Source organism: Nomascus leucogenys, chromosome 20 (assembly GCF_006542625.1).
Source record: "Nomascus leucogenys isolate Asia chromosome 20, Asia_NLE_v1, whole genome shotgun sequence".
In the NCBI taxonomy this organism is placed as follows: domain Eukaryota; kingdom Metazoa; phylum Chordata; class Mammalia; order Primates; family Hylobatidae; genus Nomascus; species Nomascus leucogenys.
Window position 1 is genome coordinate 77,990,172 of NC_044400.1, and position 25,855 is coordinate 78,016,026.

Below are 25,855 nucleotides of genomic sequence, written 5' to 3' on the forward strand. Positions count from 1 at the left end.
CCCAAGTAGCTGGGATTACAGGCGTGAGCCACCACGCCTGGCTAATTTTTGTATTTTTAGTAGAGATGGGGTTTCACCATGTTGGCCATCTCCTGGCCAGGCGTGGTGGCTCACACCTGTAATCCTGCACTTTGGGAGGCTGAGGCGGGTGGATCACCTGGCCAACATGGTGAAACCCCATCTCTACCAAAAATACAAAAAATTAGCCGGGTGTGGTGGCACACGCCTGTAATCCAAGCTATTCGGGAGGCTGAGGCAGGAAAATCACTTGAACCTGGGAGGTGGTGGTTGCAGTAAGCTGAGATCTTGCCACTGCACTCCAGCCAGGGCAACAGAGCGAGAATCTGTTTCAAAAAAAAAAAAAAAGACTGGGCACGGTGGCTCACGCCTGTAATCCCAGCACTTTGGGAGGGAGCCCTTCTATTTCGTTCTGGAAGGTTGTCTTGGCTAGTCTTGGTCTTTTTGATTTCTATGTAGATTTTAAAATCAGTTTGGCAGATTGTACAAAGAAATTTGCAAGGGTTTGGTTTGGGATTGCATTGAATTTATAGATCAGTGTTTATTACATGAAGACTTCTAATTCATGGCCGGGCACGGTGGTTCACGCCTATAATCCCAGCACTTTGGGAAGCCGAGGCAGGTGTATCACCTAAGGTCAGGAGTTGGAGACCAGCCTGGCCAACATGGCAAAACTCCATCTCTATTAAAAATACAGAAATTAGCCGGGCGTGGTAGCAGGCGCCTGTAATCCCAGCTACTTGGGAGACTGAGGGAGGAGAATCGCTTGAACTCATGAGGCAGAGCTTGCAGTGAGCTGAGATCGCGCCACTGCACTCCAACCTAGGCGACAGAGCAAGACTCCATCTCAGAAAAAAAAAAATTTGAATCCTTGAACCTCTGTTTAGGTTTTCTTGCACTTCTCCACATTTCATAGTGTTTTTTTTTTTTTTTTTTTAATGTAAAGGTCTTATGTTTCTTTCATTAAATTTATTCCTAGATTCTGTTTGGGATGGTGTTACAAATGTCAAGAAATGTAGATTTGACTCATTGGGTAGTGTTTGTTGTAAATGCAGTGAATTTTTTTTATTTTTTATTTTACTTTAAGTTCTGGGATACATGTGCAGAACTTGCAGGTTTGTTCCACAGGTATACATGTGTCGTGGTTGTTTGCTGCACCCATCAACCTGTTACCTAGGTTTCAAGCCCCGCATGCATTAGGCATTTGTCCTAATGCCCCCTCTCCCTGTGCTCCCCACCTCCAACAGGCCCTGTTGTGTTATGTTCCCTCCCTGTGTCCATGTGTACTCATTGTTCAACTCCCCCTTATGAGTGAGAACATACGGTGTTTGGTTTTCTGTTCCCGTGTTAGTTTGCTAAGAATGATGGCTTCCAATTTCATCCATGTCCCTGCAAAGGATATGAACTCATTATTTTTTATGGCTGATGCAGTGAGTTTTTGTGTATCGGCCTTGCTAACTTCGGTTACTAATTCTAATAGCTTATCCATAGTTCATTTGGATCCTCTGTAGACAATCGTCCTGTCTGTGAATGAGTTTCTTTCTTTCAACTCTTACACCTTTCATTTTGTTTTCTTGTCTTATTGTATGGCCAGGCTCTCCCATTTAGTGCTGAATTGAAGTGGGGCTGGCAGAAATCCTAGTCTGGGTCTTGGTTTCTGGGAAAGCTTTCATTATTTCCTCGTTAAGTGTGATGTTTGCCATAGGATACCTTTTATCAGATACCTTACTCTTTATTAGATACCTTTATTAGATTAAGGAAGTTTCCTTTTGGTCCTAGTAAAGGTGTTTTAAAAAAATTATGACTGTTGTATTTTATTAAATGCTTTTTTCCTGCATCTATTGATACTTATGTTTTCTCCTTTACATGGTAAATAATGTTGTATTTTTCTAATGTAAAATTAACTTCGCACTCTTAGAATAATCCCAACTTGTTCATAATATATTATACTTTACACTTATCATTGATTTGATTTGCATATTTTGTTTGGGACTTTACTGTCTATATTTATAAGGGTATGGGCTGTAATTTTCCTTTTGGTTTTGATACCAAATTATGCTGGCCTTATAAAATGGGTTGGGAGAGTTCTACTTTCTGTTTTCTCAGAGAGTTTCTATAAGATTTTTCTCTGGTGATTACGTGAACCTACCAATGTGTTAAAACTCGTAGAACTGAGTGAGTGGGCGCAGTGGCTCATGCCTGGAATCCCAGCACTTTGGGAGACCAAGGCGGGCGGATCAGCTGAGGTCTGGAGTTTGAGACCAGCCTGGCCAACATAGTGAAACACTCCGTCTCTACTAAAAATACAAAAATTAGCAGCACGTAGTGGCAGGCACCTATAATCCCAGCTACTCAGGAGGCTGAGGCAGGAGAATCGCTTGAACCTAAGAGATGGAGGTTGCAGTGAGCTAGGATGGCACCATTGCACTCCAGCCTGGGCGGCAGAGCAAGACTCCATCTCAAAGAAAATGAACAACAACAACAGCAACATAAAAAACCCTCATAGAACTGTATTCAAAAAAGTCCTTTTTATTGTATATGAATTGAAACATAATAATAGCTGGGTGTGGTAGCCTGCAATCCCAGCTACTCCAGAGGCTGATGGGGGAGGATTGCTTGAGCCCAGGAATTCGAGCCCAGCCTGACAGCAACATAGTGAGACCCCATTTTCGTTAACAACAAAAAAGTTAAAAAGATAATAAAACACTTTCACAAGGGAATTTAAAAAAATGTGTTCATGTACTCACCTACACCCCCTCCCTCACAAACTTTGTCAGATGATCCTCAGAGGGACATCAGAAAGTCCTTGTTGAATAAGTCTGTTTCTTATGATTAAATGATGCCAGTAAATATATTTGTCGAATGATCTAATACATTTCCCCAGGGGGTAGAATGGGGGAGGAGAGGGCTAGTGAAAGGTCTGTTCTCTGAGTGTGTGTATTTCTTCCTTAATGTTTGGAAGACTTCACCAGTAAGGCCATTTGACCCGGAGTTTTCTTTGTGAGTTTCTAAATTATTGACTTAATTTTGTTGTTGTTGTTGTTGAGGTATAATATATAAAATGTGACTGTTGAGGGTTGAGGAAGGATTTGGAGAGGCGTGGGAACATGAGGCCGAAGGGTCTGTATTTGGGAAAGAGACTGGCGATGAGGTGGCAGGGCTGGGAAGGCTTTGGCTGATAGGCTGTCGTTGTGGTTATGCCTCTTTGTGGAGTGACTGCTCTGGGCCCAACCCGTAGCTGATGTGCTAGACCAGATGTGGTTTGAAACTCTTTGGGTAGTGGGAACCGATGAGAGGTGTTAAGTAGGACAGCAGGAATCGCCTTTCTAAGTGCATGCAGCCGTTCAGAACAGTGGTTCTCAGATCCAGGTGTGCATCAGAGCCACTGCAGGGCTCTTTGAACCAGAGATTGCTGGATCCCACCCGGGGTTTATGGTTCCATAGGTCTGGGTGGGGCTCAAGAATTTGTGTTTCTAGCCAGTGCCCAGGCGATGCCGCTGCTGGTCCAGATTCCCCACTTGAGAACCACAGAGTTTGATCGTATTCATTAATTGGCCCCCTCCCCAAATCAAATGTTGGCTGCCCTGGGGCAGGGATTTTGTCAGTTTCATCAAACCCTCTGGTCCCCTGGGCCAGGCACAGACTAGGTGCTCAGGACCACTCTCTGCCAGGCCAGCTCCTGTACTTGATTGTCCAGGGTTTTTTTAATTGCAAAAGTAATATGTGCTTGTTTGATTTTTTAAAACACATCTGTGAAATAAAAGTAAAATTCCCTTTTCTGCTCCTCACCCTGTGCCTCTCAGCAGACTTCTTTGGTGCCTTTGCATACATACAAACACACAGACAGGTGTTTTCTTTTTTAAGGGGTGATGGAGCTGACTGTTAGAGGACGCTGGCTGGGGCTTGAGGAGGATGATTCTACAGGGGCTAGTTGACATAACTGAATAGCGTTGGCTCCACGGGGAACCACCCCATCGTGCATGCTTGTGGTTTAGATCAGTTTTTTTTTTTTTTTTGAGATGGAGTCTCACTCTGTCGCCCAGGCTGGAGTGCAGTGGTGTGATCTTGGCTCACTGCAATCTCTGCCTCCTGGGTGATTCTCCTGCCTAAGCCTCCCGAGTACCTAGGATTACAGGCACCCACCATCACGCCCAGCTAACTTTTTTTTTTTTTTCTTTTTTTTTTTCTGAGACAGAGTCTCACTCTGTTGCCCAGGCTGGAATACAGTGGTGCAATCTCGGCTCACTGCACCCTCTGCCTTCCGGGTTCAGGCAGTTCTCTGCCTCAGCCTCCTGAGTAGCTGGGATTACAGGCACCTACCACCATGCCCAGCTAATTTTTGTATTTTTAGTAGAGACGGGGTTTCACCATCTTGGCCAGGCTAATCTTGAACTCCTGACCTCGTGTTCTACCCACCTCGGCCTCCCAAAGTGCTGGGATTACAGGTGTGAGCCACTACGCCCAGCCATTAGAATAGATCAGTTTTGGGGGACATGAGGTTGTTAGCTCTGGGTTTTCGTTTTTGTCTTCAACAGCATTTGAAGTGAGTGAGGGGGAATCCAGAGCGATGGTTCTAGTGTAGGTATTTGGATGAATTTCACGGTTCTGTGCTTGTGACTCAACGGCAGACCTGGCTGCTGCTTCACAAGTTACAGTGTCTGGCATACTGCAGACGTTCAGGAAGTGCTGTGTGCTTGGCGCTTTTCCAGGTCCGAGGTGCCGGTGGGTTTTGTGCCCGGTAGCCTGCCCTGCCGTGGCATGTGGTGCAGAGCCGTGTCCCAGGCCCGAGAACCCGTCACTCAGGCTTTGCTTCCCAGACTTTGTGCTCACTCCTCCCTCCCTGTGACTGGGGAGGCCCTCCCTGCTGCCCCCGCCTTTCCGCAGGCCTGCTGGGTCCAGCTTGCCTTCACCTCGAAGACGCGAGGGGCGGGGCTCCGAGTGCACCCATGGTGTTTCCCGGGGACTGTGGCTCTGGAGTGCCAGGAATGAGGCACGGGGAGAGTCCGTGCTTCTGCGGCCAGCCCCTCGGAGCTGCGAGGTCACAGTAGACATGATGGCCATCTCCCCTCCGCTCCTGTTCATGGACAGGTTTGTGGCTGCTTTCTTGCCTTTCTTGCTGTTGGAACTGGAGTCTTAACTGGAAGCAGGGTCTTTCCCGTCTGTATAGCTTTTATAGCATGCAACCCTCGGCCTTAGTTGGGCTGAAGTGTTTCTGTGGGACTCCCCCCGGTGTGAAATGGAGGTGATCCTTTCTATCTCGGCAGCATCTCTGAGGGCCCCAGCTCCCTGGGCCAGTGTTTGTGCTTATGTGTATCTCATGCCCACTGCACTTCCTTGACTTGGATATTCTGTTTTTAAGGACTTTTTTTTTGAGACGAAGTCTGGTTCTGTCACCCAGGCTGGAGTGCAGTGGCACGATCTTGGCTCACTGCAGCCTCCGCCTCCCAGGTTCACGCAATTCTCCTGCCTCAGCCTCGCGAGTAGCTGGGACTACAAACGTGTGCCACTACGCCCAGCTAATTTTTGTATTTTTCTTTAGCAGAGATGGGGTTTTGCCATGTTGGCCAGGTTGGTCTTGAACTCCTGGCCTCAAGTGATCCACCTGCCTTGGCCTCCCAAAGTGCTGGGATTACAGACGTGAGCGGCCGTGCCCGGCCAGGATTAACTTTTTAGCATCAGATGCTACTTGAGTAGCATTTTCTGAAAGAAGAGTGGCTCCAAGTATTTCCAGCTCTTGGGTACTTTGGATTGTGTGTGGAACTAGGAATTTTGAGCACAGTGATTGATCATGGTAATAGAACCTCACTTTCTTTCTTCATGTTTCCTGTGGAGGAGGTAGGATTTTCTTACATAGGAGGTTTGCTTTGAAGGAGGCTGTGTTGTTTTTCATGTCTCTGTGACAGTTCAGAAGGCTGGCCCTTTTCCCTTGCATTTTCTTTTTTTTGAGACAGAGTCTTGCTCTGTCGCCCAGGCTGGAGTGCAGTGGCGCAATCTCGGCTCCCTGCAAGCTCCGCCTCCTGGGTTCACGCCATTCTCCTGCCTCAGCCTCTCCGAGTAGCTGGGACTACAGGCGCCCGCCACCACGCCCGGCTAATTTTTTGTATTTTTAGTAGGGACGGGGTTTCACCGTGGTCTCGATCTCCTGACCTCGTGATCCGCCCGCCTCAGCCTCCCAGAGTACTGGGATTACAAGCGTGAGCCACCGCGCCCGGCCTTCCCTTGCATTTTCAAAGGAGAGTCAGAGGCCCCTGTGAATATGTGTGACGATGTCAGTTTTTGGGGAGTGGAGATCTGGAAAGTATACCTCGGAAGTGGGATTTAGAGGAAGCATTTAGGTTTTGCCTTCTCTACCCTTGGTGAATAACAGGATTGCTATGTCCCTTCAGGAGGAAGCGTCTTAGCCTCGCTGGGCCTCGGTGTCCTGTCCGTATGGTGGCGGCTGTAATACCTTTCTTGTAGGGTTATTGGAGGAGGATGTAAAACATAGGTAAAGTGCCTGGTGCAGCACTAGGCAGGCACCTGGTAGTGCCCTGCACCAGGTAACTATGATTCAGAAAGTGGTGGCAAAGATGCCCTCCTGGGCCAGGCAGTCTCCATGGGAGCCAAGTGCTGCATGGCTCACCTGGCTTCCGATTGCTTTGGAATCGGAAGTTGCCAGCAGTTTCTGTTAATGAGACAAAGGACGGAAAGAGCAAGAAGCCCTGAGTAACTGCTGAAGCGCAAACAGGCGTTGAAGCGTATAGTATCTTGAGGGAGGGGACTTTGGGTTTATTTCTTAAGACTTGAGAGGCTTTGAGAAAGCCCTGATGAGTGTCCGTGGCTTGTGGAACCTGCCCCACCGGGTCAGGGAGGATTGCGTCCTGCCTCCCCAGCTGTCCTCTGCCTTCAGGGACAGGTAGCAGCCTCGGACACGTAAGTCCGAGTCGTAGCTCTGTGTTGCTTAGGTAGACGAGTCTGGGCCCATCTCCCCAGCCTCCTGCCTTCCTCTTGGTTAAGTGCAATAATAATTCTTATGTAATCTTTATAAAAATTAATTGAAAAAAGCTTTCATTCAATAATCTGAGTGTTTTACTCAGTGCCAGGAACTGTCGCAGGCACTAGAGACAGAGCGGTAATTAGAAGAGGTGGTACTCACTTCCATGAGCTTTATATTCTGCTGAAGGAGACAGATCATAGCCCCCCGACTTGTACTTTGTTTTCATAATAAAGTTTTTTTTTTCAAAGAGAATTCCCCAAACTGTGAAAGCTTCAAGGCCCTCCAAACCTAGATGTGCCCCTGCGAACAGATGATGCAAGTGCTGAAGTAGCAGGTGTGGTGGAGTGTGGCGGAGTGGAGGGGATTGTACAGGACACACCACCCCTGGCCAGAGGCCCCTGAGCAGCTCTGGCTCACTGTGGCCAGATCTTCTATTCCAAGAGAAGCTGGAAACCCAGGTTTTTCTGTTTAAAAATGTTGAACAAATCAAACTGAAGAACACGGCGTAGACAGAAAACACAGGCTACCAATACGTCATCCCCGCTGATGACTCCTGCACACGCGCCTACACAGACCTGCCACTGAGCGCCTAGAGTGTGTGGAATGACTGATACGCCTGGTCCCCCTTCACTCTCGCCTGGCCCTAGGAGGAAGTTGGCATGATCTCTAATTGCAGACGAAAGGAGGCCCAGGGACCAGGGTTGCTTGCCCGGGGCTGCTTCTGTGTGGAAGGGCAAGGCTGGTATAGCTGCTGGTCAGTCTCCTCAAAGCCTCTTGTGCCTCACTTCTCAGCCAATGCAGGTGACACGAGGTTACCTCCCCCTTTGTGGCTTTCTAGATGCAGATAGGTGCCTAAGCTGCCTGTGTGGGGAAGGAGCACTGGGTCTGTGGCCGGGCTTAGGTGTGGGGGCCTTCTCACAAGGAGGGCCGCAGTTCCTCACCGCTCTATTTGCTGGAAGTGAACAAAGGTGGCCTCGGGAGTGGGATGGACAGCCAGTAAGCTGCTTCCGGCTACTTGGCTGTCTTTGCCTTTTTATCATCGATTGGTGTCTCCTCCACCACACCCCACAGCTTTGCCTTTCTTAGGAAGAGTCTGGGAGTGGAGCAGGAGCATGGTTGCCCCGTGCTGGGAGCCACGTCGCTTGCTGCGTGCTCGTCTTGACGGTGGCACCGGCCAGCCATTCTTCATTTGTACTGGGAGGAAAGTGGAGAAACTTGTGGCCTGCACTGGGAAACTAGACTCCATGTGTCCACCGGTACTTGCCTGGGGAGGCCTGGAAAGGCCTGAGTTGGAGTCCCAGATGGGTGACCTTGAGAACCGACCTCATGTCTAGGCTGTTTTCCTTGGAACACTATCACCAATCTCACGTTTAAGCAGTGGGTGATGTTTACAGTAAATTCCATGGGAACAGGCGCTCCATGCCTGGAACAGTGTCTGACTTAGAGTCAACATACATTTGAACAAGTAAATATTTAGGTCAAGAAATACCTGGACAGATGGAGGTGAAAGTTGCTGGCATGGTACGGCGTCTCTTTGCTCTGTAAAGGTGTTTTGTTTCTGTGTTCTGAAGCTGTGGGCACACTTCCTCTCCTTTATCCGTGCAGCGCTCACCTCTTGCTTTTGCCTACTGGTCTCCTCTGGTCTTGCCAGGAGAGGAATTTGGGCTGGTGATTGGGCACTTCTTGCTATATTCCTGGGAAGAGAATGTGTCTTTTAGGTTTTATCTTAGAAAGTTAGAGGGAGAAGGCCAAGGTGAGAGGATGGCTTGAGCCCAGGAGTTCGAGACCAGCCTGGGCCACATGGTGAGACCCTGTCTCTACAAAAATTAGCCAAGTGTAGTGGGATAAGCCTGTAGTTCCAGCTGCTTGAGAGGCTTGAGGTGGGAGGACTGCTTGAGCCCAGGAGGTTGAGGCTACAGTGAGCTGTGTTCACACCACTGCACTCCAGCCTGGGTGACAGAGTGAGATTCTCAAAAAAAAAAAAAAAAAAAAAAGAAGGGGTGCTGGCTTTTTTTTATGGGCTGTTTTTATCATCCCCTTGTTGGGATATCCCAACCCTCTTGGGGATGTTAAGCCCACAGTGCTGCCTAGAAATGTAACTCAGCCCTTTAGCCTGGGCCAGGCTCACCCTGCTCCTAGATTCTCAGCTCCCCAGGGATGGCACTGCTTACTGTGCTCTGTGTCCCACTCAGCAGCTGAACACAGCACCAGGTGCGGGTCAGGGGTGAGTCAAGTCGCTGTCCAGATGACTGCTCCAGGTGGCCAGCCCACAGTTAGAGCCGGAGTCTGCAGTTGCCTGGCCAGCCACCTTTCCAACAGCCTCACCTGCTTCATACTGGGGGTCGAGGGGTTTATGTCCCTTGAGCATCCTGACTTCAGTGAGTCTAGGAGGTGGGTGATAGAGTAAGGGTGATACAGGTGATCCCCACCTACACACACACACCCCTACACACACACACACACACACACACACAGATATTACTGAACAATCTTTTTATGCTTTATTTATTTTTTGAGACAGAGTCTCGCCGTGTCACCCAGGCTGGAGTTCAGGGGCTCACTCAACTTGTTGCAGCTTCTAACTCCTGGGCTCAAGCGATTCCCCCCACTTCAGCCTCCCAAGTAACTGAGACCATAGGTGTGCACCACCACGCCTGGCTTATTTTTATTTTAAATGTTTTGTAGACATGAGGTCTTACTGTGTTGCCCAGGCTCTTCTCAAACTCCTGGCCTCAAGTGATCCACCCACCTTGGCCTCCCAAAGTGCGGGGATTATAGGTGTGAGCCACTGGGCCTGGCTTGAACAGTCTTCTTAATGCCCTTCCCTGGAATGCTGTCACCCTTCAATCTTCTTTCTCTCACCCTCCAAAGCTGGACACTCCTCTTGGTTCTCAAGGTGTCCCTACCCCTGTCTCATTGGCCAGTTTGTTGGTCAGCTTCTTGAGGATGGTAGCCCTATTAACTTACCTGTTTGTTTTATAGTCTGGGCCTTGGAGACAATAGGTGCTCACTTAAGAGTGTGTGTCACTGAATGGGATATGCAGGGTGCCAGGCCCCGCAGCAAGTGCTGGGTGCTTTCCTGGCTTTCTTTTTATCATATTTAATCCTGAGAGGTAGAAATGAGGCTCAGAAGCAGTGCCTGCCAAGAGGTAAAGTCGAGGGCAGACACAGCTCTGCCTGCTTCTCTGAAGCCCTTGGTTCCCGCTGGGCCTTCCCCTGGCCTGGTGTGAAGGCTGTGGTCCTCCTCCAGGCTCACAGCTGGCTCCTGCTGTTTTCAGCAGGGCCCCCGCCTCTGGGAAGCACAGTGTGGGCAGGGGTTCATGCAGAGCTGCTGAGTTGAGTGGGAACAAGGGGGGATCACGGGCTCAGTGCTCCATGCAGCCCCTTCTCTGGAACCCTCTCGGGATCTGTTTTTGAGGCATAGTAGGCATGACGACTGTACTTAGGCTGTGGAATAAACATTTTCATGTCTCTGCCAAAGGCCTTGTGTTTTGGTACCAGCGGCACATCACTGAATACTTGCATTTCTTCTTGGCCCTTTGCTTGCTGTCACTTCCTACCTAATGCAACAGGAGTGGCCCGATCTTGCCAAGTTGTATTGCTGGAAGTGCAGAAAAATCCTATACTTTTTTGGGGTGTGATGAAGTCTTACCGATTTGAAGGATGGAGTGGGAGTGGTACAAAGCATTTCATTTTCTAATGGCAGAAATACCTAGTTTTGCAGTGGCTTTTAAATTTTTTATGAACTTTTTTCCATCAGCAACACGTTTGCATGGCTCAGAAATCAAAAAGTACAAGACAGTATATGGGTGAAAAGTTGGCTTTCTACCCTGTGCCTTTTTTTTTTTTTTTTTTTTTTTTGACACAGAGTCTGGCTCTTGTCACCCAGGCTGGAGTGCAATGGTGCGATCTCAGCTCACTGCAACCTCCGCCTCCCGGGCTCAAGCGATCTTCCCACCTTAGTCTACCAAGTATCTGGGACTACAGATGCACATCACCACGCCTGGCTATTTTTGTTTTTTTTTTTTTTGTATTTTTTGTAGAGACAAGGTTTTGCCATGCTGCCCAGGCTGGTCTCAAACTCCTGACCTCAAGTGATCCACCCACCCCTGCCTCCCAAAATGGGATAACAGGTGTGAGCAACCATGCCTGGCCTACCCCATGCCTTTTGCTACCCAATATCCTGCTCCAGAAGCAATGAATGTAAGCAGTTTTTGTGTTCTTCCAGAGAATCTGCACCTGTACGGGCAAATGCAGATGCAGGTGTTACATGGCATGCCTTGTATGATTATGTACCTTGCTTTTTTCCCTTCAAAAAAAATGCCTGTTGGCCTCCTGAAAGCTGCCTGTGAGTGTATCAGGAACTCTTGGGTTGTTTCCAGACTTTATCTGACATTAAAAAATAATAATATATTTTATGTCAGCCAGCATCTTTCAGCATGATGAGCTGCACCTTTGGCATGTCCAGTGGCTCCCGTATGGGACAGCACAGGCCCCAACCTGTTGTCAGAAGGTGAGGGGTGTTGGAGCCTCCAGGCGGTTTGCTGTTTTCAGCCCCGCTGCCTCTCTTCAGATGTTGCCTTTCCAGCCTAATCGGGTGCACTGCACAGGCCTGTGAAAGACCCTGATAACAGTGCGGAGGAGGCCGAGAGAGGCCAGAATCGGTGTCCAACGTGTACCTGAATACTCTTGTTGGGAATGGGGCTTCTGAAGGTCCGTTTTGTCCCAGTTAAATGTGTGAGCTGTGGACCTCGCTCCTAATTATCAGGACGCCGTGTCCTGGGGTCTGGCACTCCACACTGGACCTGGGAGCTCTGCCTTCACAGAAAAATGGACATGCCATTATTTTTAACATTACTTTGTTGGTGTCCCCTGTCTTTTCCCCATTACTTTGCAAGTCATTGGAGAAATGCCCCAGGGAAGCACTGGGCCCTTTTCCCTGTGCAAAAGTGCTGCTGCCTCTCTCTGGCTTACAGGCAGGCTCTTCCCATGGCCGGGTGTGGCCTGATCCCTGACAGCCCCCAGTGTGTTTCCCAGGCTCTGCCACATGGCTTTAAAACGACACTGAGCGGCCTTTGTGGACAAATCCTGGTGGGGCCGGCATCTTTCAGGGCACCTTTTGATGGTTACTACCCATTCTTGTCAACTGTGGCCCCCCAAATCTCTCTGTGCCATGGAGGAGCCGAGCTGGCCCTGCTGAGGAGTAAGGAAGAGTTTCTCTGCAGTGCCCACTCCATGAGGAGCTGAGCCTGATGGTGGGGCTGCTTGTGTATGGCCAGGCTGAACCCCCTCATTTAATCCCGAGTCCCCTCTCGGGGGCACTTACGGGCAGAGGGAGCAGCCTGTGTGGTAGGCCTGAGGTAGGTGCTTGGAGCCACAGCGCCATTGCCACAAAAACAGGTGCAAGTCCTTGGTGGGATTTGTGGCAGGGCTGGCGTGGTCCACTTGTGCTTACAGAAGATGGCCCTGGTAGAGAGCATTGCTGGGGTCTGGGGCTCGGTGTGGAGCTGTACCTGCGGGGTGCCTGAAGGAGGGGCGAGGCAGGCACACCTGGGGCGTGACTGGCATCTGTCTGCGGGGTGTGTGCAGCCGAAAAAAGGCAGGAGGACAAGGAGGCTGGGCAGTGGGGAGCCCTGGTGTTAACCTGGAAGACTGGAGGGTTTAGAGCACATACGACTCCTGTTTCTGTTGTTCAGTGTCTGAATGAATGCGGCCGAGGGCTGTTGAGAGAGCGTCTTGCTCTGGCCTCCTGACTGCAGAGGTGCGTCTGAGCCAAGGCTGATCGATGGGGATTTTAACATGAGATATCAGCCTTTTAAAAGAAGAAATGGTTCTCTTCTCATCTTTGCGGACGTTCTCAGGTCTCTTCTCCCATCTGCCGCAGGAGGAGGGATCTCAGTGGGCACCTGGATGAAGGGGCTAGGTAGGAGGTGAGATATGCCAGCACCCAGGTGCTGTGCAGGTACGGATGGTGGCGGGAGAGGCACCACACCCATGTGCTGGCATGTGTGCATATCGGGGTAGTGGGGCAGGACTCATGAGCTAGAGTCCTGGGCTCTCAGGGAACCCTGCTGTGACAAGTGCGGGTGACACTGACCGTGTGTGGGTTGGAGGCAGGGCACCTACAGATATCGATTGTTTACTTGCCGTGCCCTTGATGGTGGGGTTGAGGCAGCTGCAGGTGAGTCTCACCAGGGTTAATGGGTGCTTTGTGTCTGCACAGCAGCTGAGACAGCTTGGAGGCCAAGAGCTGCTTGTCCTTAATGCTGCTAGTAGAGTGAGTGCTTTTTCTCTATGGGACAAAGGAGTTTCTTCTTCCCACTGAAGGGCCCTTTATTGGGGATGCAAAACAAAAGGAGTCCAGCGTTCTCTGGCGCAGGGTTGGTAAATGGCCCTCACCCCCTACTGGCCACCCCCCAGCTCTCAGCCCCCTTGGGAGGTTGTGGTGGTCTGCCACTCCTCGCCTGCTCTCTCCCAGCCCCCCACCACCCATTACCCCTTCTTCCCAGAGGGACTCCTTCCTGTTGAGGGGTTACCTCTGTTGAGTTCTCAGTCTCGGGCCTTGATTCGTCTGGGTTGCACTCCCCTTACCTTACCCCTGTGCCTTGCATGTCAGTCCCGCCTCCTCATCACCCTACACTTGCCTCCCATGCACACACACACGATGGGCTGCTCCATTTGCCAGTAGACACGTGTGTAGCACCTACTGCATGCTGCGTAGATCCTGCGGATGCAGAGGTGACTCTACCCTGCCCTCTGGGAGACCCCACCGAAGGTGAAGGCATGTGGAGAGGAGAGGGGATGGAGTCCATCCCATAGGCACAGAATGAAGGGAATGCCCTGCGCTCTGGAAACAGAAGCAGGGGAGCCCAGGCCCGGGCAGCTGGTCCGGGAGGGCTCTGCAGAATGCCCCGAGGGCAAGTGCGAGGACTTCCAATGCGGGGTGTGGGACAGGTGCATTTGAAATAGTGAAAAGAGGAAGCTTGGAGCCAGCAGCCTCTCTGTTCTGTCTCCTGTGAGTGTCAGAGATGGTGGCTATGGCCACTGTGTGCTCAGCATCTGAAGGCCAAAGGGTGGGCTGACTTACCGGGCCACACAGCCCATGAAGCAGCAGCTGAGGGACTGCTAGACTCTGGAGCAGCAGCACCAGTGTGGGCTCCCTGTCGGGCAAACAGCACAGGTGTTGAAGGGACAGAGCAGATGGGCTCTGCAGTGCCTAGGCTCGCCCCTGCCCAGCTGTGTTCTCTCACTGCACCTGACCTGAGAGTGATGTTTGGTCATGTGACTGGTAGGTGCAGATCCTTGAGCTCCCCCTTGGCCTCCTGGGCCCAGCCACAGCTACACCAGGGCCCCCGATGGCTCACCCCACCAGAAAGGAAGACGTCCTTTCAGCCCAGACCCCAGGCTACAGCACCTTTTCACTTGTAGTGACTTGTTTTGGGGTCACACTTCAACCTCTTACCCACAAAAAAATATATCAACATGCTTTTTATGAGCTTTTCAAAAGTCATGGCCTATCATGTGAGCCTAAGCTCTTACGTTAAAAATAATCATGCAACTTTGATTTTTTTTGAGACTGAGTCTCACTCTGTCACCCAGGCTTGGAGTGCAGTGGTGTGATCTCGGCTCACTGCAATCTCCGCCTCCCAGGTTCAAGCGATTCTTCATGCCTCAGCCTCCTGAGTAGCTGGGGTTACAGGCGTGTGCCACCACACCCAGCTAATTTTTGTATTTTTAATAGAGACGAGTTTCGCCATGTTGCCCATGTGGTCTCGAACTCCTGGGCTCAGGCGATCCACCCGCCTCGGCCTCCCAAAGTGCTGGGATTACAGGTGTGAGCCACCGTGCCCAGTCACAACTTTGATTTTTGACATTAATTTTTATCTGCACTACCTTTGTACGGACTAATATAGTGTCAGCTGAGACCTGAAAAACCAAGGTTTCTGTTCCTCTTAGTCGTCTTCCTGCCAGCCCCTGTTTCAGTGAATAACACTCCAGCTTGTGCTCAACCTTCCAGACCACGAATCTGGGAGCCGTTCACCCAGACTTCTCCTTTCTGCACATCCCCACACTCCGTGGCTTCTGTGCAATTCTCCCGTCCATTCCTTAGACCCTCTGCAGCTCCTGTCCCTCCAGAGTAAAGAAGCCTATCCCGGATCCTGGTGCCTTCCCCTTCCTGACTGCAGTTTCCCAGAGACACACAACGCCTCTTCAGCAAAATGTATACCCTTAGTGAACCCAAGTTCTGGATGCCAGGTTCTTAGTATCTTGTACTACCTGAAGTTTTAACCTGGTTTAATTGCATAAGTCCTTCACTGATGGCGAAATTTTAGATGCTAAATGGATTGGATCTCAGACAGTTCAAAGTTCATTTTCTTTTTCTTTCTTTTTTTGAAACAAGGTCTTGCTCTGTCGCCCAGGCTGGAGTGCAGTGGCGAGATCATAGTGAAAGTCCATTTCTTATAAATGGAAATTACCTTGGGCTATGAAACTATTTCCGAAATGATTATAACCACAACACAAAAGGAAGGAAACAGTGAAACTATTTGTTTCTTTTTTTTTTGAAAGTTTCTGTAACTTTATTTTGATAAAATTTCAAATTTACTAAAAACTGCAGAAAAACCCCGGAACTCGATTATATTCTTTACCAGATTTACGAACTGTGTGCATTTGGCTCCGTTGGTTCTACTTCCCGTTACATGTGATAGTATATATGCATATTTTTTCCTGTGCCATTAGAAGAGTAAGCTTGAGATACCATATCTGTTTACCCTTAAATATATCAGCATATTTCCTAAGAACAAAGGCATTCCCTTATGTAACCACAGAGCGGTTGTCAAAATGAGGTCCCTTAGCATTAATCCAGTGTTGTTGTCAAACCCACAGTCTGTAATCATACTTCATCAATTGTCCTAATAATCTTTTTTTTTTTTTTTGAGGTAGAGTCTCACTCTGTCGCCCCCAGGCTGGAGTGCAATGGTGCGATCTTGGCTCACTACAACCTCCGCCTCCTGGGTTCAAGTGATTCTCCTGCCTCAGCCTGTAGCTGGGATTACAGGCATGAGCCACTGCGCCTGGCCCTCTTTCATGTCCTTTTAATCTGAAACAGTTCCTCAGCCTTTCTTTGTTTTCATGACATTGACATTTTGAGAGCTTATAGGTCCATTATTGTATAGATTGTCTCAGTCTGGGTGTGTCTGCTTGGATTCAGGTCATGCATTCCTGGGCATCAGCACCATCGACTTGGTGTGTCATTCCCTGTGCATCAGATCAGGCTTCTGTGTCATCTGTCCTGGCTTTTTAAAAAATAGAGACAAGTGTCTTGCTCTGTCGCTCAGACTGGTGGTGTAATCATAGCTCACTGTAACCTTGAACTCCTGGGTTCCAATTATATCACCTTAGCCTCCCCAGTAGCTAGGGCTGCTGATACATGCCACTGTACCTGGCTAATTTAAAAAGATTATGTGTAGAGACAGAGTCTCACTACTTGCTCAGGTGGGTCTCAAACTCTTGGCCTCAAGCCATCCTTCTGCCTTGGCCTCCCAAAGTGCTGAGATTATAGGTGTGAGCCACCACTCCTGGCTGGTGATGTTAGCTTTGATCACTTGGCTGAGGTGGTGTCCCTCAGGTTTGTCCGGCATAAGATTAACTATTTTGCTTCATGTAATTAATAAGGAATTTGTAGGAGACACTTTCAAACTGTGTAAAAATCCATTCCTCATTCAGCTTTCCCCACTGGTGTAAGCATCCGTTGATCATTTCCTAGCTCCGTTGATCTCTCCTTACTAGGTGGCTTCCCAAGAGCTTTCCTCCTCCTCCATTAATTTCTATGTTTGTTTATTTGTACCTATATGGGCTAGTGGATTTCTCTTTTATTCAATGAGTTATAATCCATTGTTCTCATTATTTGGATGATTAAATTGTTCCAGATTGAGTCAGTGGGAGCCTGTTCAGGCTGGCTACTGTTTCTTTTAGACACGTCCCAGTATTTCTTTGAGAACTTTCTTTCTAGTCCAGCAAGATGCTGTAGGCTCATCTTGTACTTCCTAGTAAGTCCTGGAAGCCATTTGTTTTTAATGAATGCATTGATACAGTGCATTCCAAACATATTTTATTTTGTATTAATGCTACCAGTTGGGATTTATTTGTGTTATTTGGAACTTTTGTTTACATGTTCTTTGGAGAGAAGACCTTGTGACCATCTCATGAGTAACTTTCTTTTTATGATATGTGAATACTCATTATAAATAGGTAATACAGATTTACCTTGTACATAATTTAAGCTAGAGGTTACATACTAAAGCAGCTATTACTCTTAAACACTAATTGTGTACTTGAAATTTTAATTTGTATAACAACCTTGTAGAACATGGGGCAGTGTGCCCTTGTTAAACGTAGGAAACTGAGGCTCGGAGAGGTTAATATACTGGTCCAGTGTCATGTGGCTAATGAATGGTTGAGCCAGAGTTTCAATTCAGTTTAGTCTGACTTCAAAGCTTTTTCTGATACCCTTTGTTATTATATAACACATTTTCTTACTCTAAATTATAGAATTAGTTGAATAACAAAAAGGTTTTTTGTTTGTGTGTTTGTTTTTGAGATGGAGTCTTGCTCTGTTGCCCAGGCTAGAGTGCAGTGGCACGATCTCGGCTCACTGCAAGCTCTGCCTCCCAGGTTCATGTCATTCTCCTGCCTCAGCCTCCCGAGTAGCTGGGACTACAGGCACCCACCACCACGCCCGGCTAATTTTTTGTATTTTTAGTAGAGACGGGGTTTCACCATGTTAACCAGGATGGTCTCGATCTCCTGACCTTGTGATCTGCCCGCCTCGGCCTCCCAAAGTGCTGGGATTACAGGCGTGAGCCACTGCGCCTGGCCAACAGAAAGTTTATTTCTGGCTTAAGGTCTTTCTCCTGCCTCATAATTCTGTGTCTGTATGAAAATCAAGTCTGAAGAATTAAAGTATGTGGTTCTCAGAGGAAAGTTGACTTGTTTTTATTAGAGTGGTTCTGCTGTTCTGGTGTTTCTTGAATTACCCAGCAATGCCCTAACCTTGTTATTTTCTTCCTATAGGAACTTGCTTGCTAGAAAACAAAGTGCAAGGCTTGACAAACACAGTGACTTGGGATGGAAGTTATTTGGGAAAGCGCCACTCCGAGAGAACGCCCAGAAGGACTCAAAGAGAATACAGAAGGTACACAAGATATGAAATCACAGAAATAGGCTGTTGGATGTGTTTAGCATATATTCATGAACCTTGCAAAAATGACCATATTGAGTCTGAAACTGGAAATCGCTTTGTATTATCTGCATGCCACGTTCTTCAGATTTAAGTCTGTAGTCAGAATGTGGATGAATTTAACCTTCATTTCTTACAGCTTGTAACATGCACATAGGAAAGTCCATTTGACAGAGGTCGGCTTTAGGTGTTTATAACGGTATTTAGACAGAGCTGGGCTCTAGATGTTTATAACTGTATTTAATCAGTTTTAATAGTTGCAAATGTGTTTATCATCAGATTTGTATTGTTTGATATTAAAGCTTTCTCCCGTGGGTTTCTTGGAGCTCACATCCTTCCTGTGCTACTCTGGGACAGGAAGGCGAGGGCCGTCATTCCCCAGCTCTGCTGGGATGCGTCTGCCTTGCTCACTCTGAGGTTGCCTACTTTCGGGGTGGGGATGGGGCTCATGCCAGGCCTGCATGTCCTCACCACTGGGCTGCCTCGCTCCTTATGGTGGGTGAGATGCCACTGCTGGAGGCTTGCTTGTGCACGGACACAGCAAGTCCACGGCCCAGGTAGCTGTGACCGTCACTGCCTGCAGCTTCTCTTAGGCTGTGAGTCTCAGCCGGCTCGGCATCCTAAGAGTCTGCTGTCTGCCCCCAGTGTCATGACATTGCCCCCAACACCCTCGCTCCTCCAACCTCAGTTTTATATTCATGACATTTGCCCAGTAAACACTCTTGAGGCTCCACTAAGCTCCAGGCCTCATGCTTGGCACTGGAGTTGGAAGGAACACAGTACCCACGCCCAACAGTGTCCCTGTGGAAATGATTCCAGGGCAGGTGCAGGAGGAGTGGGGTGGCACAGACAATTGAGGTTAAAGGTGTGACAGGAAATTAATTGCTATGGGGATCACGTACTGAGTGATTACTGTGTGCTAGTTCTAACTGACTCAGCACTCGTGTTTCTAGTTCCTTTAAAACTCATAACAACCTTGTGAAGAAGATAGTATTATTCAACTCAGTTTACCAAAGAAGCTCTGAGACACAGAGGCTGCGTGACTTGATGTGCAGGGTCACATTGCTAGTAAGTAGCACAGCTGGAAACCGGCCCCAGGCAGTGGGGTGCCAGGACCCCTTTTGCAGGCAGGGCCAGGCAGGTAGTGGGGACAGCATGAGCTAAGGACAATGTGCAGCTGAGCCCAGGAGGCTGACTGCCAGGAGGAGGCTGGCCATGGGGCCTGTGTGCTGCGCCCGGTAGCGTGCCTCCAACCCCAAGACTTTGCAGAGCCTCTGAGTGTTTTACTTAGGTAAGGAGTGATGGCATCACCCTGGCAAGAATATGGCTCTTGGACCAGGCCAGGCAGGAGAAAGTGGGGTCTGGCCCAGTGCTGTGTTGTGGGGTTACAGAGGATACCCCTTGAAGTGCTAAATGGATGGGATTGACTTGCTGGGTGACCTGTTAGGTGTCAGGGGTGAGGTGGGAGCGCAGTGTTGAGGCTTCTGGGCAACAAAGTGGGTTTCCACATGCCACATTCTTCATGCGTCGGCAAGTTAAATTTGATTTGAGTGTTGTCTGCCGTTCTCTGCTGTAATCATCTGGACCCAGGGGACTCACTAAGTAAATCAGTGTTGGAATTCATTTTTGTTGATTGTTACATTTTGAATTTGAATCACTTATTGTGTAGGCTTATTAAAATAGCATACAATTAAAGTATGATGAGTTTGTATGCAAAGCTCAGCTATAAATTTCTTAGGAAATTAAATAACCAAGCTGTTACAAAGTTTTTAAAGAAATCACTTTAAAAAAGCAACAATTACATTAAAAAGAAATAGATCTTCCCATGGCACTTAATATCACTTACATCATGTTTGAACTTGTTTGTCTTTTTAAGATCCTGTTTTTTTTTTTGGGGGGGTGGAGTCTCGCTCTGCCGCCCAGGCTGGAGTGCAGTGGCGCGATCTTGGCTCACTGCACGCCCCGCCTCCTGGGTTCACGTCATTCTCCTGCCTCAGCCTCGCCAGTAGCTGGGACTACAGGTGCCCACCACCACGCCTGGCTAACTTTTTGTATTTTTAGTAGAGACAGGGTTTCACCATGTTAGCCAGGATGGTCTCAATCTCCTGACCTCGTGATCCGCCCGCCTCGGCCTCCCAAAGTGCTGGGATTACAGGTGTGAGCCACCGCGCCCGGCCCGACCCTGTTTTTTTTAAGGAGAGCATGGATTGTGTTCTTGACCTTAGAGGATTTTTTTTTTTTCTGTGAACTGAAATGACTAGGCCAGCTCATTATGTGGTAGGTAACACAATATTGCCAAGAGGAGGACCATCTGCTTCCGTCATCAATAATAAAGAATGTAACTTACCTGCACAAGTCATTCAATCCTGCCCGGGACCTGCTTGCTTGTCTCTGGCCCTCTCATCGCTCATCTCCCAACCCAAGGGACTTGGTGAAGCCTGGGAGGGGCTCAGCGTCAGGGACTCAGCACTGTGGGGAGGCCTCTGGGCTGCCAGCTGGGGCTGGCTGCTGTCATAGGCATCGGCTCACACAGCCTGCACTTGAGAGAGGCAGGCGCTGGGGCCGTGACAGCCTAGACTTGTGATCCAGGATGGTGACAATAACTCCCCTTAGAGCCGAAGCCTAGAGAAGGTGTTGAGGAAATTCCTTTTCCTTCTCTGGAATTTTTCTTATTACTTGAGAGAGCAGCATCACGTGGTGACATAAGAACATAGACTTTGGAGTTAGACTACCTGGGTTTGTATCCCAGCTCTGCTAACGTTTGGTTGTGTGACTTTGGGCAAGTTATTTAACCTTTCTGAACCTCATTTTCCTGATCTCTACAGTATGGAGAACAGTAGCACCTGCCTCCATGGTGGTGAGGATTAAATGGGTGAATACACACACGCACTCAGAATAGTAGTGAACGTAGAAAGTGTTTGCTGTTACCATTCTTTCTTATGACAAGTCAACCTTGAGCAACAGGAAATGGAACAACAGAACGCAGTGCGAGATAATGAGCCTGAGCTCTTCAGTGTGTTCTTCATCTGCTTGGCCAACAAGTACTGAGCCATGTTGAGGCCAGGCCTTGTGCTGGGCACTGGGAGCCCAAGAGCAGTTGGGTTGACCTACCTCAAGGAGCCTGTGGTTGAGCTGGGGTCAGGTGTGCGCACTGGCCAGGAGCTTTGGACCTGCCTCAAGGAGCCTGTGGTTGAGCTGGGGTCGGGTGTGTGCACTGGCCAGGAGCTTTGGACTTGCAGGCTTGGGTTTGGTTTCAGGCTTCACCACTTTTTGTCTCTATTGAGCCAATGACTACCTCTCAGTTTCCTCATCTGCTAAACAGGCATTATGATATCTACCTGCTTAATTGTTCTAAACTAAGGGATAATGCGCATGTGGTGTATTTTTGCCCGGGGTTGAACACAGTGAGTCGCCCAGCGTTATTAGTCAAGGAATGAATGTCTTGACTTTTAATCAATAGGTCCAATTTGTGGTGTTGGTCCCATATGTGGTTTGCCCAGGACATTTGCCCAGTACATCGGATTTTATTCTAACTGGGCTGCATTCTTTTGGCTTGGGCCTTATATATTACTATTTTGGGGAAATATTGAAATGTTAACTTTTAGTTATCTTTTCAAATTGCATAAAAATTTTGAAAATTAAGTCATATTTTTTGTTAACCTCGATGGTAGTTTGAGAGAGAATTTCTTAATAGGGGAAACAAAAACGACCGTGGGTAGGAGAATAACAATACAACAGTGGCTGTCAAGGTGCGGTCCCCGGAGTAGTCACATCGGCATCACCCGGGCATTTGCTAGAAATACACGTTCTCGGGCCTTACTCCAGACACATCAAAACAAGTTCTGGGGCTGGGGCCCAACAAGTTTTAACAGAAGCTACAGGTCATTCTAATGCATGCTAAAATTTAAGAACTATCGGTATTCAGGAAGAGAATGTCAGCTATTGGAAGGAAAATAGCCATCTTTGCCACAGCAGGTTAAATAAAGGGGCCAAAGCCCACCGGCCAGGCGAATTCCAGTAACTGCTGGTGAACCGGAGAAGTTCTTGTGGATAAAGATGGGAGCATGTATTTGGAGAGAGCTGCCTTCAGGCCTCTGGTTGCTGGCTTTGTATGGGCTGGGCTCTGGCCAGGGCAGCATGGATGGTGACACTGCCTCAGAAATGCAGCCTTTGCCTTGTGAGTAAGGGGAAACCTTCTTTCTTGGATTCCATGGCCCTTTTGTTTGTTTCACAGATTTGAGCCTCTGAGTAGATCCGTCCTGAGATTACAGTGAAGGACAAGACTTCTGTGGCCCTTGCCTTCGTTGGAATTTACCATGGGTCAAGGAAAAGACAGATTTAAACAAGTAACTCTACATATAATTACAGTTGTGATCATTGTTGTGAAAAATTGCGGTGATAAGCAAATTCTTATCTCTGCGGTCACCTGTTTCAAGTGACTGTCAGCCGCCGGCCACCAAATGCAAGCGTCTGTTCTCAGCCCTTGTCTTCCTTGGCCATCAGCAGCATTACCCTGGCTCCTTGAGTGACTTTCTTGCCTCGGCTTCCGGGCCGCCTGTTCGCCCACCTTTTCGGTTTCCTTTGCTAGGTCCCTCATCTTCCCCATCCTCTAAATGTTAGAGTGCCTGGAAGGCCCTTCCCTGTCCACCATCACCCTCTAGGGCAAGCTTGTCCAACCCGCCTTATTTTTTTGTTGTTCTGCTTTGTTGAGGCTTTTAGCAGCCTGAAGCCATGGTTTTTGGTTTCTGTCTCTAGAAGCGGAAAAGAGGGATGAGGAAGGGGCTTTACTGGCCCAATCAGAAACAGAAACTAAGAACCCATGACTGTATTCTCTCCCTTGGACACCCCTGGGGCATCTCAGCTGGACTCAAAGCTTTATAGGTCAGGCTGTCACCCTGTCTCCAGTTGGGACCTACCTTCTGCCCAAAATTGACCATTTAAAAAGTAAAAGTGATGCTTTGTAATTTGAGCAGGTGTCAGAGGCTCAGGGCTGAAAATACATGGGGATGCTTTAGAACAGACTCAGTAACTCTTTCCGACATAACACTGTGTACATAGGCTGTAGGAATTGACGTCGTTGTTGGAAATGAGGTTGAGCAGAAAGTTAATGTCCTGGTTGGACTCTGAGGGCGCTGCCGATTGTTGGAGCGATAGCTGCAGGGAGGACAGGCTTGTAGGTTTCAGTGTCCTGGATGAAACACTGTCATGTGAGCACCGATGAGTACATGGCCTGTTGTGTTTGCGTTTGTATAGCCTGGAATGTCTTGGGCGGCCTTCTGGAATTTCAAGTCAGCTCTTAGATTTTAAAGCAAGAATCCCAGAAGAAGGCAGATCCAGGACAATGACATTTTCTCTCCTCACCTCTGAGAAGTCTGGGGTACTCTGAAAGTCTCAAAACATTGTAGATTGCAGCAAGGATAGGTCTTGGTGGTCAGTGGAAGTAATTGGCTGCCGGCCTACAGGCAAATTCTAAAATAACAAGAAAAAACTTGACTTTCATTATCCCTTATGCCTTTGCAAAATGGGCTTGAACGAGCTTACAGAAGTGACCAGGTCCTGGTCCCAGGTTAGACGGAATAAGCACACTCCACCCTGTGTCACCCAGTGAATGCAGATATAAAATCTGAACAGAAAGCATGGAGCAGCTATTTGAGATTCTGGAAAGTAAACAGTGGCAGGTGAGTTGGGGAAGAAGACCAGAATTTGAAGTACCACTGAATTGGTACTGAGTTTACCAATTTTTTTTTTCCATTCCAATATTTCTCAGCCTGAACTCAGGCAGACCCAAACCCAGGAGTAGGTCTTAATGTGGGAGCAGCAGGAGAAGCTCTGTACTTCTGACTTGGCGAATGGGTCTCTGACACTTAGAATGCAGAAACCCCATTTTTTAGTTTTATTTATTTATTTATATTTTTATTTTATTTTGAGACAGAGTCTCACTCTGTCACCCAGGCTGAAGTGCAGTGGTGCAATCTTGGCTTACTGCAACCTCCGCCTCCTGGGTTCAAGTGATTCTCCTGCCTCAGCCTCCTGAGTAGCTGGGACTACAGGTGTGCACCACCACCCCTGGCGCATTTTTATATTTTTAGTAGAGATGGGGTTTCACCATGTTGGCCAGGCTGGTCTCGAACTCCTGACCTCAGGTGATCCACCCGCCTTGGCCTTCCGGAGTGCTGGGATTACAGACATGAGCCACCGCGCCCGGGCCTAGTTTTATTTTTTACTCTGTTCTCTTGCACCCCAGCCCTCAGGCGTTCTTATGAGAGCAGCAGCTGGTGGGAGCCTGAAACTCCCAGGAAAGGGAAGCTGATTAGAAGAGTTTTGTTTCCAAGGGGTAGAGTGTGAACCCCTGATGCTTTATTCTCCCTCTCTCCCCATTACCTGGCCCAGATATGGATGCAGTTGTGGGAAGCGCGTGGCTAGAGAACCAGAAAAGGGGAGACACAGGAAACTAGAAAGTACTGGGGGGATTGCAGAGAGGAGGAGCTCAGGAAGGTGACCCTTTAAGGTGGTTAATGAACTCCCAGACTTCTTGTCATGTTGCGGGTACACAGATCTGACCCTAAGTAGCTTATGTAGACTTTGAGACTGATCTTTGGGATAGACCACTATGCAGTTCCCTAACTGGCCACTGGATGGTGCACATGCAGGATGGATCCAAAAAGCGCTTCAAAGGCTTTGAAAACAGCTGACTTTGGAACCACAACTCACAGAAGGCTGGCTGGAACTTGTGTGTGGAATCCAACTGCGTAAATTGCTTACTAAGATAAAAATGTCAACGTTCTCCCAAGGGTTGAGAGAAAATTCAGAGTTTCTTAACACAATATTGAAAATGTCTAGAATGCAGTTCAAAATTAATTGGCTTAAGAAGAACTAGAATCATCTTTAAAAAAAAAAAAAAATTTCCTCTGAATCAGAATAGGTTCAGATAGGATCATCTTTTTGTGTGTGTGTTTTGTTTGTTTGTTTTTGTTTTGTTTTGTTTGAGATGGAGTCTTGCTCTGTTGCCCAGGCTGGAGTGCAGTGGTGTGATCTCGGCTCACTGCAACCTCTGCCACCCAGGTTGAAGTGATCTTCCTGCCTCAGCTTCCCAAGCAGCTGGGATTACAGGCGCCTGTCACCATGCCTGGCTAATTTGTTTGTATTTTTAGTAGAGACAGGGTTTCACCATGTTGGCCAGGCTGGTTTTGAACTCCTGACCTCAAGAGATCCGCCCGTCTCGGCCTCCCAAAGTGCTAGGATTACAGGCATGAGCCTCCGCGCCTGGCCTGTTTTTTGTTTTTGAGATAGGGTCTTGCTCTGTCCCCCAGGCTGGAGTGCAGTGGCACATCTCAGCTCACTGCAACATCTGCCTCCCGGGCTCAAGCGATCCTCCCATCTTAGCCTCGTGAGTAACTGGGACTACAGGCACGTGACACCACACCTGGCTAATTTTTTATATTTTTTGTAGAGACAAGGTTTTGCCATGTTGCCCAGGCTGGTCTTGAACTCCTGGATTCAAGTGATCTGCCTGCCTCAGCCTCCCAAAGTGCTGGGATTACAGGTGTGAGCCACTGTACTTGGCCAGGATCGTCTTTTAATAATCAAGACACCACTGCCGAGATAACACAGATGTTGGAATT

The 25,855-nt window shown here is 48.4% G+C and overlaps 1 protein-coding gene across 1 annotated transcript in view; it reads left to right on the top strand.

The window, feature by feature from the left end:
• TBC1D14 (TBC1 domain family member 14) overlaps positions 1 to 25,855 on the top strand; it is a 117,111-nt gene that overhangs the window by 38,741 nt on the left and 52,515 nt on the right. Inside the window, exon 3 of the mRNA XM_003278523.4 lies at positions 18,068 to 18,188. Within this exon, the coding sequence (XP_003278571.1) occupies positions 18,068 to 18,188 (121 nt within the window). The remainder of the gene's footprint in view (positions 1 to 18,067; positions 18,189 to 25,855) is intronic.